This window comes from Clavelina lepadiformis, chromosome 9, assembly GCF_947623445.1.
Source record: "Clavelina lepadiformis chromosome 9, kaClaLepa1.1, whole genome shotgun sequence".
Classification (NCBI taxonomy): domain Eukaryota; kingdom Metazoa; phylum Chordata; class Ascidiacea; order Aplousobranchia; family Clavelinidae; genus Clavelina; species Clavelina lepadiformis.
This window is the reverse complement of record NC_135248.1, coordinates 300,672-313,162: the sequence shown is the minus strand read 5'-3', so window position 1 is coordinate 313,162 and position 12,491 is coordinate 300,672. Positions and strand designations below refer to the sequence as shown.

The window sequence follows — 12,491 nt, the reverse complement described above, 5'->3', positions numbered from 1 at the left end:
GAGACTAGAAGTCTGCTGGACTCTGCCCACTTAGGTTCGAATCGAGCTGACAACGCGGAATTGAAATTATGTCACAGTTGTCGTGGCCGAGTGGTTAAGGCGACAGATTCGAAATCTGCTATGATCTGCCCGCGTAGTTTCGAATCTTGCCGACAATGCGGAAATGAAATCATGTCCCGATCTCGTTGGAACTCGGAAGTTAAGCAACCTCGTGGAAATCTGGTTTAATATTTTTGGTTAGCCACCCATTCCCCGGGCTTACATAGTTAAATATTTGCACCTGAGTGCTTTGAATCATCGAAAGTTATGGCAGAAAGTAAACCCGTTTCTTATTCGGACAAAGTTAAGAAGAAGTTAAGACTTATGGAGTATGCAAGGCCAAATTGCCTAACGTTTAGAGTATCTTATGGTACCAAAAGGGAAGATCTTTGTAAAATTTTTGAAAAGATTAACTTTTCTTTAAAATATCTCGTGGGCCTAGTGAAGAAAAAAGGTGGCAAAATCGATATTACCTGCAAATCGAGACAGAATGTTCTGGATCTACATGAAAAACTTCTTAATCTTGAAGAAATTCGGTACCTAAAGCTGTATGAACCGGATAAACGTAAAATTGTATTTGTTGTTTTTGGAAAATTATGGCAGGCAAGCAAATTTTAAATTTTGCATGGTATGCTGTGTAGATAATTCCCTTTCCAAATCTTAAAGATTTTATAAATTCGCATGTGATCACTCAAGCATGAAATGCAATCAACCCAGTTCACTTCTCAGACTGACCTTCACTTCTCAGCAACGCACGTGGAGTGAGGTACTGTTCAGTTCGTTGCTCTGTTTTAGCATACTGTAGGCCTAGCTCCTGTTTTAAATTATCGGTTGTAGGCTGCAAGATATTAAACAAATCTAATATTGATTGTTTCATTTTTCGTTGATACAGTAACTCACTATATTCTACAAACATGCAGTCTGGGAAAACGATCCCGGAGCGGAGGTGAGAAGGACCATGGGGAAATCCTCATGGCCTATCAGATAACCAAAAACTCGCAGCGGACAAGTGCGGTCCGCAACATGCTCGTGGAAGAACTTAACCATAGCTGCCGGACCAGGAAAGGACGTTGGATTATTCGGGTAAGTCACCACATTCTCCTTTCATGTAGAAAATTATTAAAAAAGTGATGTTTTTAATGCAGGTGCAAGATCACAAAACATTCGCAAAATATGGGGATGCAACAATTGTTATGCCTGGCTGGTTGAAGGAAGGGCTGGACAACCTTGTCCGGTTCAACGGAAAAGAAATTTGAAATAATTTTCCCCATAAATGAGCAAAGTAGTTTGCGGAAAAAAGGATGCAGCGAGGGTTGAAGTTGGCCGGAGGTGGCGAATTTATATCTCTGTTCTTGACACAAATTCGTAAAGATTTTTTCGTAAAGTGTGTGCCAGTTAGTAGCGGAAAAAGGAGAAAATGTTTCTTTTGCAGCTCAGTTCAAGAGGGCCGCAAATATTCAATTAAAGATAAAGACCTACAGAGGTCTAATTTCGCCTAAAGCACAATCGAAAGTATGGGCGAGGTTGGCCAGGAATTACATCTTGATTATAAGTAAGCCACTTAATGTTAGCATTCAAATTGTTTTTTTTTATGTATAGAAACCGAATTTGAGTTGCATTTTAATTTTTTTTAATATTTTTTGCATTAATTGGTAAGTTGTTCCATGTCTGCTGTTTTAGGAGCCTCGCCGACTCAACGTCCGAAGTCGTGGCTGCCCAAGAAATAGTGGCGTCAGTAATGCTAGAACGCAACGACAGTTAGTCTGTGAGTAACATGGCTTGAACTTATGCGATATTTTAAAAATTACCATGCTCTATGTAAACTGTGATGACTTAAAATGCTTTGTTTTATGATGAAAGCGAAAAGAAAAGTATCGAACGGGAATCAGAAGAAGAGAAGGAAGAGGCAGCAGGGCAAGAAGTGTCGGAGAGAAAAGAAGACGAGATGGTGGTTGAAGCAAGCAAGAGTGGGGCAGAGGATGTGCAAGGGGAAAAAAATTATCCCAAAAGAAAAGCAAAATACTGCAGGAATGGTCTTATTTAGTTGCCCTAGAGACATTATTTCCTAGTTTTTTGTGATTTTTATGTTTTTAAGGATCTGCATAAAAATGGTGATTAACGTTGATCGACATTGCCGCAACGTTCACCAAATTACCTACAACCAGCTGACCAGTGAAGGAAAGCAAAAGTTCCCCTTATGCGGTTAGTTCGTCAAATTTCTAGTCAAACACCTGAAAGGTGCCAAGCACAAGTTGGATGGCGAACGGGTGCAGGAACTGGTGAGGTCGCTAGATGGCAGGCGACGTGAAAATACGGCAAAGGTAATTGCTTGTCTAGATAATTATGTAGCAATGTTTGAAGAGAAGAAAAGCTTCAGAACATGCTGCGCTTTTACTTGTGTGTGTAAGCTTATTATGATAACACTTAGGCCTATTGTCTGATCATTCGCCTGAACCAAGCAGCCCCACTTTTACAAGGAGCGCCTGCCTCCGAAATTTCGCCGCGTATCTACAAACCATTGACGGAGGAGGCAAAAGAGCAGATGAGGCCGAAAAGAAAAAGTCTATTTTTTTTTTTTTTTTTTGATTTATGATTTTTTATTGCATGACGCTAATCATACAAACAAGAAAAACAACAAAATAATAAAAACGCAAAAGCAAAAAATACACACTTTGATAGTACGAAAATTCCAAAGTTGACTTCGATGAACACGGTGAAAAGGGTATTTCTCAATAAGAAAATCACTGCATCATTTAACAAAAATTGCCTGTCAACAACATGTAAACTTAATACACTGGATAACTCTATCAAAACTTTGAAAGAGGTTTTTCGCGTTAAGACAGAGAATTACAATACGTCCAAGTCAATGTCAAGTTTCCAGAGAACAAGATAACAAACACTACGAGGTGGAAAAGGTTATAATAATAATAACATATTGCGAAACATGCTCAAAAACAAATTGCACGACGTGTCTCAACTGGAAGTATGAGCAGGGGTGGGGCCTGGGTTTTGTTTGAGTCGATAGTCTAATGCTCTTTTTATGTTTTTAGTCAAGATGTCTGGGGAAAATATCTTTTTTTCATACAAGCAGCTGTTTCTAAATTTCCATATTTGGTGTCTAGTTGTTGTTATAATTTCCGTTAGAGTTTTGTCCTGTATTTCGTTAAGGTTTGCATCTACTCTCAGGTTTCCTATGTCAATTATTGGATACGGCGATAAGTCGCAATTTAAGACAGTTTTAACAAAATTTTGCACCTGACGCCATTGATGCGTGATGTGTTTACATTTGTAGAAAAAGTGATCTGGTACATTGGGACCAATTTTGCAAAAAAGGGCAACTGGTATCTGTGTTAGGTGCGTAGGTTCCCACGTTTACGTGGCAGGGTAAGATCTTCCGAACGCACCGATAATTAAAGGTTCTTAAATAGCTGGGCAAAGAACGCGAGTGTACTCTTTTCCATTGATTAATCATGTTGTTGTTAACTGACTTCTTTTCTGCTATTATGCGGTCATATGCTTTTCTTATTTTACCACCAGCCAACTCGTTTGGCTTTAAGTGGTATTTCTTTATAAGTTCTATTATGCTTTCATAAAACGGAGAACGTTTTTGCGCGTGTGGCAGATTGTTTAATCTTATTACTCCCAGAATGTCTGACATCGCAAGGCCAATTTGATATTCTAAATAGCAGTCATGCGTAGAGAGAGGTTCATTAAATATCCTTGCGCGGCAGTAATTCTTTATTACTCTTACATACATAAGATCAGCGTATATTTCGAAATTGGGGATTCTATGTCCTCCCTCAAGCTTCGGTTGCTGCAGTTCGTTAATCGTTATATGAGTGTTGTTGCCAACAACATATCTTGTTATTTGGTCGTTGATTATTTTTATTTCACATCGTGAGGCGGGGTAGGTTTGGGCCGCGAAATTGTTTATTGGTAGAAGCTTAGCTTTTATGAGGGTCTCCTTAGCGTCATAGGAGGCATACGCTTGATTAATGATTTTTATTTCATCTTTAATCCTGTCAACGGTATTTTTCCAGTACTGTGTTACATTTACCTTGCCTATTTTTGCGCCCAGCAGGTCAAGTGATTTATCATTCAATTCTATTTCCGTAAGGGGGTGGGGTGGTATGGGGCTGTTTATCGTTAAGCCACGCGTTTTTTGCTTGTTAAGATGTAGGCCTGATGCCTCAGCAAAATTTTGGATAACCGCCAGGGCCGCATCGACTAAGTAGTGGTCACTAAGTGTCAGCGTGATGTCGTCGGCGTAGCAGACGGTTTTTATTTCTCGTCTTCCCCTTAATTGTAACCCTTTAATTTCGTTTTTAGACTTGATTTTAGCAATTAGGGGCTCGGTTGCGATTAAAAAAAGATATAGGCTCAGAGGGTCCCCTTGTCTGATCCCACCTTTTAGTTCGAAAGCCGGCGATTGGAATCCATTTACCATTACATTGATTGAAACATTGGTATACATGTTTTTCACTATTTGTAAGAAACTACTTGGGAAACACATTCGGTCTAATACTTTTAAAAGCCATCTGTGATCGATGGAATCAAAAGCCTTCTTAAAATCTAGTGAAACTAGGTAGCCCTTTTGTCCTTTATCTAGGTTGTGGTCATAGATATCTCTTAACAGCACCGTTGCGTCGCCAATGTTCTTTCCTGCGGTGGCGAATTGGGTTTTGTCTATTAAGGACGGTATAAGCTCCTTTATTCTATTTGCCAGAATTTTGGTGTATATTTTGTAGTCTAAATTAAGAAGTGTTATGGGGCGGTAGTTATTTAAATCAGCGTCGTCGCCTTTTTTATGTATAAAGGTTATAAGTCCTTTCTTGATTTCGCCGGGGATATTTTCCTTTTCAAACCAATACTGGAAAACTTCGCGAAGTTCTGTTTTAATAATTGGTAAGCATCGTTTGTAAAACTCTGCGCTGATACCGTCAGGTCCTGGCGATTTCCCATTGGCAAGAGATTTTACAACGTTATCTATTTCTTCGTCGTTTGGCGTGCGCTTTAGGATTTCTACATGTTCCGCGCTAACAGCACAGTCCACCTCTTTGAGAAAGGTGGTTCGTGTATGCGTGTTGGTTTCTTTCTCGTTATACAGGTTCGAGTAAAAATATCTTACCGTCTCGAGCATTTCATTGGGATTTGAGGTTGGCAAATGATACTTGCCATATAATTCGTTTATGAAGGTTTTCCTCTGTTGTTTTTTATAGTTCGCAAAAAATTCCCTCGATCCTATCTTACCACAATCTTTTCTATTTTTGGACATTTTGCTTAAAATGTCCTGTTTCCTGTAGTTGCGCAGGTTACGTTTGCTGTCAAATAATCTTCGGAAGTGCATTGATTTTCATTCAAAAGGAGGACTGTTTTTTTATATTCATTGGTTAACACTAATTCGGTTCGTTTTAATTTTGAATTTCGTTGCCTAGACCATTTTGAAATTAAATTCTTTAGTCTACTTTTTATTGCTATCCACCATGTTTTGGTGTCCTGATAAATAGTGGTTTTTAACGTTTTCCACTGCAGCCATTTAAGGGTTAGTTCATTCAAAAAAAGGTCGTCGCTGTAAAATTGGACATTGTTTTTCCATACTCCCCTCCCTCTTGGTATTGGGGCAGTAATATTTAAGAAAATGGTTAAAAAAAATAAAAAGTCTATTTTGCAACGAGTAGTTGCTCACTGCAACTTTTCCGATTTGCAAAAATTTAGCTTGGACGTTTACCAAGCGAAGCACGTTAAAGTAAGTACCCGCGTAAAATTTGCTTTATTTGTGGTTTGTTGCGTTTACTACAGACTACATTGGCATTTACTAAAGGAAGGCATGTGCAAACCTTCAACATTCATTGCGCACAATGCCGCAACAGTTGCATTCATAAAATGTATGAGAATGAAGCATGCGGCAGACTGAAACTTCGATTACCAGCCCACAATGATTAGAATCAAGCTGTGGATCGAGTTTTACAAGAGACGCCTCGAGAAGCGGTATGTTATTAGTTTGTTTAAAGTTTTGTTCAAGCGTTGATGTTGCCAAAAATATTTTTAGACGCCATGAAATAAAAGAACGTGATCGAAGAGATGCCGTGCAATCGGAAGACGTAAACATAGTTCTTCGGTCACGCTACGTATCAAAATGCATGAGAGACATGCACCGTAAGTGGTGTGAAGCAAGAACTTATGAGGTTTGCTGTTTACAGTAAATCGTTTTCCATTATCTACAGTCATGATTGAGCATCCCGGACCTGCCCGGATGCGCGGATATGGTGAAGTGCTTTTCACCATTTTAACATTTGAAAATGCACAAAGGCGAAGCGCAGTGAGGGGCATGCTTGTCGAAGAAGTCAAGGTGGCAGAAAAAGCCAAAAAAGGATTTTACGTCATACGCGAACGTATTGCTGGTCATGTTGTTGGCTGTCAAGTTTGTAAGTGATTGATAATTAATAATTACTTAAAGTTTTGACAGGTGTTGCACCATAAGACCGGCCTTACGTGCGGGCCGGCTCAAATAGTTGTATAACCGCCAGTGATGGAAGCCCTCTTTTCGTACGTGCGTCTAGCAGAAGGACAAAAATATGTCTTTGAGTGGCGCGGGGAACAACTAACAAGTTCCCACACCGCCAAAGCACTGCAGCATGTCTGCAAAGTTGCAGTGCCGAAGGGCCGCAAACTCACAGCCACCATGGTTCGCAAATGCACAGCGACCATGGTTTGCTTTCCAAATCTACTCTAGTACCTGCAACTATTTTTTATACCCTGCTGGGTGTTTGCAGTATGACGATGAACATACTATTTTGCAGATCCGCGCAAAAAACCCGCAACAACGGGAAATAGTGGCAGGCCATATGGCGCACCTGCCTTCTACGCAGGAAGCACATTATATCAATCCGCTGCAAAGCGAGGAGTCTATTGTCGCTTTTGAAGCGATTCAATCCCTTTATGTAAGATTGCAGTTTAGCGAAATAATTGCTTTGTATTTCGCATAAACGTTGAACTGGAACTACTGTCAATTATTGTGTTTTATGGTCGTGATACCATCTATGAAGAAGGGGAAAGTTCTGGCTGTTTTCGTCCAGAAGAGAGTGCAAGAAGCGTACCTAGTGATGAATCCGACAACCCCGAAGTAGCTTCTCCTGTAGAAGAATATTTGAATCCTGAATATTTGAAGAAATCAGGATATAATTGAAAACATTTTGAAATGTTTGGACATATTTGGGCAAATTCAATTCAAATAAGGCAAAATGTTTACAAATATTTGTCCATATGCACAAAGATGTCAAAATGTTTCCAGATATTACCAAACCGGTCGACACCGGTTTGAATTTAGCAAAATTTGACCAAATATGTCAAAATGTTTGCAAAGATTCCCTAACTGGTTTAAATTTGCCCAAACATGTTCAAATAAGGCAAAATGTTTACAAATATTTGAACATATGCACAAACATGTCAAAATGTTTCCAGATATTACCAAACCGGTCGACACCGGTTTGAATTTAGCAAAATTTGACCAAATATGTCAAAATGTTTGCAAAGATTTCCTAACTGGTTTAAATTTGCCCAAACATGTTCAAACATGTCAAAATGTTTCCAAATATTTCCAAACCGGTTTGAATTTAGCAAAATTTGACCAAATATGTCAAAATGTTTGCAAAGATTTCCTAACTGGTTTAAATTTGCCCAAACATGTTCAAATAAGGCAAAATGTTTACAAATACTTGAACATATGCACAAACATGTCAAAATGTTTCCAAATAGTACCAAACCGGTTTGACTTTAGCCAAATTCCCTAATTGGATTAAATTTGCCCAAATAAGTACAAATATTCCAAAATGTTTTCAATTATTTCATGATTTGTTCAAATATTTCAAAATGTTACCAATCAATTTCAAACCGGTCCAAACCGGTTTAAAATTGCCCAAACTTGTCCAAATGTTTCCAAATTATTCCAAACAAGTTTACACCGGTTTAAATTTGGTAAAATTTGTCCAAATATGTGAAAAAATGTTTCCAAATATTACCAAATCGGTCCAAACCGGTTTGAATTTGCCCCAATATGTCCAAACATTTCAAAATGTTTTCAATTATATTCTGATTTTTTCAATTATTTCAAAATGTTTCCAACTAATTTTACACCGGCCCAAACAGGTTTAAATTTGCCCAAACATGTCCAAATATTTTGAAATGTTTCCAATTACATCCTCATTTCTTCATATATTTCAAAATTTTTCCAAGTAATTCCACACCGGCAACAAATTTTCAAAATTAAGATTTATGAAGATTAACTAATGTAATAAATTTTGATAAGTTCTTTTTTTGGTAAAAAGTTGTTTGCAAACAAATTTTGTTGGGAAATTTGTTCCTTGAAACTAAAACTCGTCCACCAGCAGCTGGCGATAAAGATCTACTAGAAATGATTGCGACGTGAAATTTGCAGAATAATAACATTTTATTGAAACTAGCTGGACAAGTGATGCATATACAGGGAAAGTAAACCCACAAACAATTCTCAAAGTAATGCAATATTGTAAATCATTCAACTGATGACACAGTATTCCATACTTCAATAGAGATGAGTACAGTTGCAAAGTATCACCATAACACGATATCAAAAATGCTGCAGATAATGAACGCGAAACAGAAATTTGAAAATGAATGAAAAAGAAAAAACAGTAACAAAACAACTAAAACCACACCAGTTCAAGCGTATTCAAAGTTGGTAAATGTAATTTTCTTTCTTATATAATATATATATATACAATCTTATATAAAGGGATTGAATAGCTTCAAAGGCGATGATGGACTCGTCGCTTTGCAACGGATTGATGTAATGCGTTTCCTGTGTAGAAGGCAGTTGCGCCATATGGCCTGCCACCATTTCCCGTTGTTGCGGGTTTTTTGCGCGGATCTGCAAAATAATATGTGCATCGTCATACTGCAAACACCCAACAGGATATAAAGAATAGTTGCACATATTACAGTACATGAGGAAAGCAAACCTGGGTCGCTGTGCATTTCCGAACCATGGTGGCTGTGAGTTTGCGGCCCATTGGCACTGCAGCCGCGCAGACATGCTGCAGGGCTTTGGCGACGTGGGAACTTGTCAATTGCTCCGCGCGCCACTCAAAGACATATTTTTGTCCTTCCGCTACTCGCACGAACGAAGAAAGGGCTTCCATCACTGGCGGTCTTACTACGATTTGAGCCGGCCCGCACGTAAGCCCGGTCTTATGATGCAACACCTGTCAAAACTTTAAGTAATTATCAATCACTTACAAACTTGACAGCCAACAACATGACCAGCAATACGTACTCGTATGACATAATATCCTTTTTTCGCTTTTTCTGCCACCTTGGCTTCTTCCACCAGCATTTCCCTCACCGCGCTCGGTCTTTGCGCGTTTTCAAATGTTAATACGGTGAAAATAACTTCACCATATGCCCGCATCACTGATCATGGTAATTTTTAAATTCGGCATAAGTTCAAGCCATGTTACTCACAGAATACTGTCAATGCGTTGTAGCATTTCTGATGCTACAGTTTCCCGGGCAGTCACGAATTCGACCGTTGAGTCGCTGAGGTTCCTAAAACAGCAGACATGGAACAACTTCTGAATTAATGTAAACATTATCAAATAAAATAAGAATTTAACTCAAATCCTGGCTCTATACGAAAAACAAACAATCTAAACGCTAACGTTAAAGAGCTTACTTATAGGCAAGATCTAGTTCCTGGCCAACCTCGCCCATACTTTCCATTGTGTTTTGGCCGAAACTAGATCTCTGTTGTTCTTCGATTTTAATGAAATAACTACGGCCTTCTTGAACTGAGCTGCAAAAGAAATATTTTCCCGTTTTTCTTCTACTACCCAGAACAGAGTTTGAAGAAAACATCCGTTTTACGAAATCTGTCAAGTACAGAGTAAAAAAAAAAGTGAAAACTCTCACCCGAAACCTTGGACTAGAGATTTCATTGACTTTTTTCGAGTTTCGAAATACCCAGTCTCTGCAAAATTGAAATGTTTCAGAGTTTTTTTTCTTTTAAAGAGCTGCAAAATAAAATAATCAAAAAGGTAAAAATCAATTTTGTTTCTGCAAGGAGATAAACATCTTACAAATGATCACAGGTAATGACAGGTTCGGGTGCATTCAAAATCAACCCAATCTAAGAGGTAATGAAGTGTGTACGGCTTAAATGCTGAAGAACCTAGCAAAGAGGCACAGTATTAAAATTGGCAGTCATTCAGCAAATCTATGGCAAGTAATATGAATCAATAGTACCAAACTGGAAAGATAATACCAAGCATGCAAGCAACAGTGAAAATGATATAAAACTGCTACAAATGGTTATAGTAAGGCAACTACTACAGTTAAGATGTGTATGTACAAATGGAAAGGTGTTTTGCCCTGTGAATGGCTAATGTATGTTTCGCATTGTAATCGCGTATGTTCGCAAATGCGCTGCTGGCCACCTTAGGCTCAGCTCTATTTCATGATGCCTCTAAAAGGCAGAGCTTGCGTATGTCACGCATGAATCTGTTGTCTGCAGTTTTCACTTGGACTCTTCTCACAATCCCATCCTTGTCTGGATACGTCTCCTCCACGCGTGCTTTTGGCCAATGTCCACGTTTGGTGGTCTCATCGATATTCTTTTTTCGAAAGTGCTTCCACGTGGCATACTGTTTGTAACGCAGTAGCTTGTAATTTGCAGCACAATCATAAACAACTCTGAATTTCCCTCCAGTGCAACAAAACTGACCTTCTGGAACTTTGTTGGCATAGCCAGATTGCAGCAGCTCATTGATCTTCTTTTTGTACTGATCAAACAAGCTCGTGTCCTTCTCAAGCTTGCGTTTCAAATATGACAATCGCTTCACAGCCAGAAAACGATTGTATGGCAGAGTGACATTGTAGGTTTTCCATAGAAGTCCCAACTGGTAACGTCCATCTTTCTTCTGAACTGATGACTTCAGTTTATGCATGGCTCGAATATCGTCGACAGAGTAAGCAAGATCTTCTGAGTCTTCATCCTCCACAAAGTCATGATCAAACATCCTTTGCATTTGTTCGTGCAAGATGCGGTTGTCGCAACGAGCGTAGTTGACCTGGCAAAATGCTCTGTCTTTGGTTGCAGGTTCTGGTCCAACCAGTGTCCATCCCAACCCAGTTCTGACCGCTGTTGGCCGATTGGCACCTCCTTCCCTGACCGCATGAATGACATGTGCTTTCCTTGCACCGGCCCCAATGTGCAACTCCACTCCACCAGCAGGTATGGCAGGAAATTGCAGGCCTTCAAGATAAGAATATCGTGTCACGTCCTTGTTGGTAAGTATGCTTCTCTTTAGCTTGGGCAAGCATGAAAGTGTCATGACTTCTTCTAAATCAATGACAGCCGTTTCAGTCAGACCTTGAATGCTAAGTGAAACCATCTTACTTTGTTGTGACTCCTCACCGTTTATGCATGAGATATGCAACTGAACCTTGGGTCCTTGTAACCCAAGTTGCTTGGAAAGACGATCGCTGCAGAATGAAGTGTCTGATCCTTCATCCAGGAATGCATAGCACTCAACAGGCTTACGCATGTTGTGGCCCCATGCTCTGACAGGGACCACTTTCAGCCTCACGTTGTTTGCACAATGATGGTTGGTGTTGATTCCAAAGGATTCCGCTGACTTAACTGGATCAGTTGAATCCGTTTCTTCTTTAGGCTTCTCCTCCTCAGATGTTGACTGCTTATCCACATGCAGTAATAAATGATGCAACTTATTGCATGTCTTGCACTTCTTCGTCATTTTACAATCAGTGCTACGATGCCCTGCTCCAAGACAGTTGAAGCAGAGTCCACCGTTTCCAACGAAACGACGTCTGTCTTGAACAAACTTCTTCTGGAACTGGTCACACCTCCAAATGGAATGTCCTCCCTGACAAACAATGCAAGCCTTGTTTGAACTTCTGGTAGAGATTTCTAGGTTCTCCATCCTCTTCTCACTTCTCTCAACAGTTGCTTGAGAGGTATAAGATCTAGATGTCTTCAGATTCCGTGTCTTGGTCACACGGTCGGTTTTTTCCTCCTCTTTGGCTCTGGACATGGTTTGTCCGTATATGTTGTTGTAGGAGAGTATTTTCTGTTCAATCAGTCCAAGCAGATGATCAAAGGTTGGTCTTTTACCCATCTCTATTTGCTTGTTTGTATCATGGGTGATGCTTTCCTGCATTCTTTATGGTAGCCGCTTGAAGATCTGCTTCAATGTGGAGTGGCTATCAAGTTCAGCAGCATGATCCCATGCTTCAAGCACTCTTCTGCAATTGGACATATCATTAAACAGTTTGCGAAGATCTTTCTCATTTCCCTTCAGCTGAGGTCCTTGAAACAATGACTGGAGATGCGCCGCAACAACATCTTCACGCCTACCAAACTGGTTTCCTAATACTGCAAAGGCTTGACGCAGACCTTC

General features: G+C 39.6%; 1 protein-coding gene and 1 long non-coding RNA gene across 2 annotated transcripts; one reads left to right on the top strand and one right to left on the bottom strand.

The window, feature by feature from the left end:
- The first annotated feature begins 672 nt into the window (after positions 1-672).
- On the top strand, positions 673-2,337 carry LOC143470896 (uncharacterized). The gene is made up of 6 exons (XR_013119418.1): positions 673-805; positions 960-1,122; positions 1,185-1,368; positions 1,472-1,591; positions 1,720-1,804; positions 1,900-2,337. It is a non-coding gene; the product is annotated as an uncharacterized LOC143470896 (long non-coding RNA).
- Positions 2,338-10,526: 8,189 nt separating this feature from the next.
- Positions 10,527-12,254, bottom strand: LOC143470665 (uncharacterized). Its single transcript, XM_076968924.1, has one exon. It carries the CDS (start codon positions 12,249-12,251, stop codon positions 10,527-10,529), a length of 1,725 nt encoding a protein of 574 aa, XP_076825039.1. The 5' UTR covers positions 12,252-12,254.
- Positions 12,255-12,491: the final 237 nt, after the last annotated feature.

Coding starts and splice junctions, on each gene's coding strand:
- LOC143470665 (XM_076968924.1), bottom strand. CDS start 12,251: ATGCAGGAAAGCATCACCCATGATACAAACAAGCAAATAGAGATGGGT.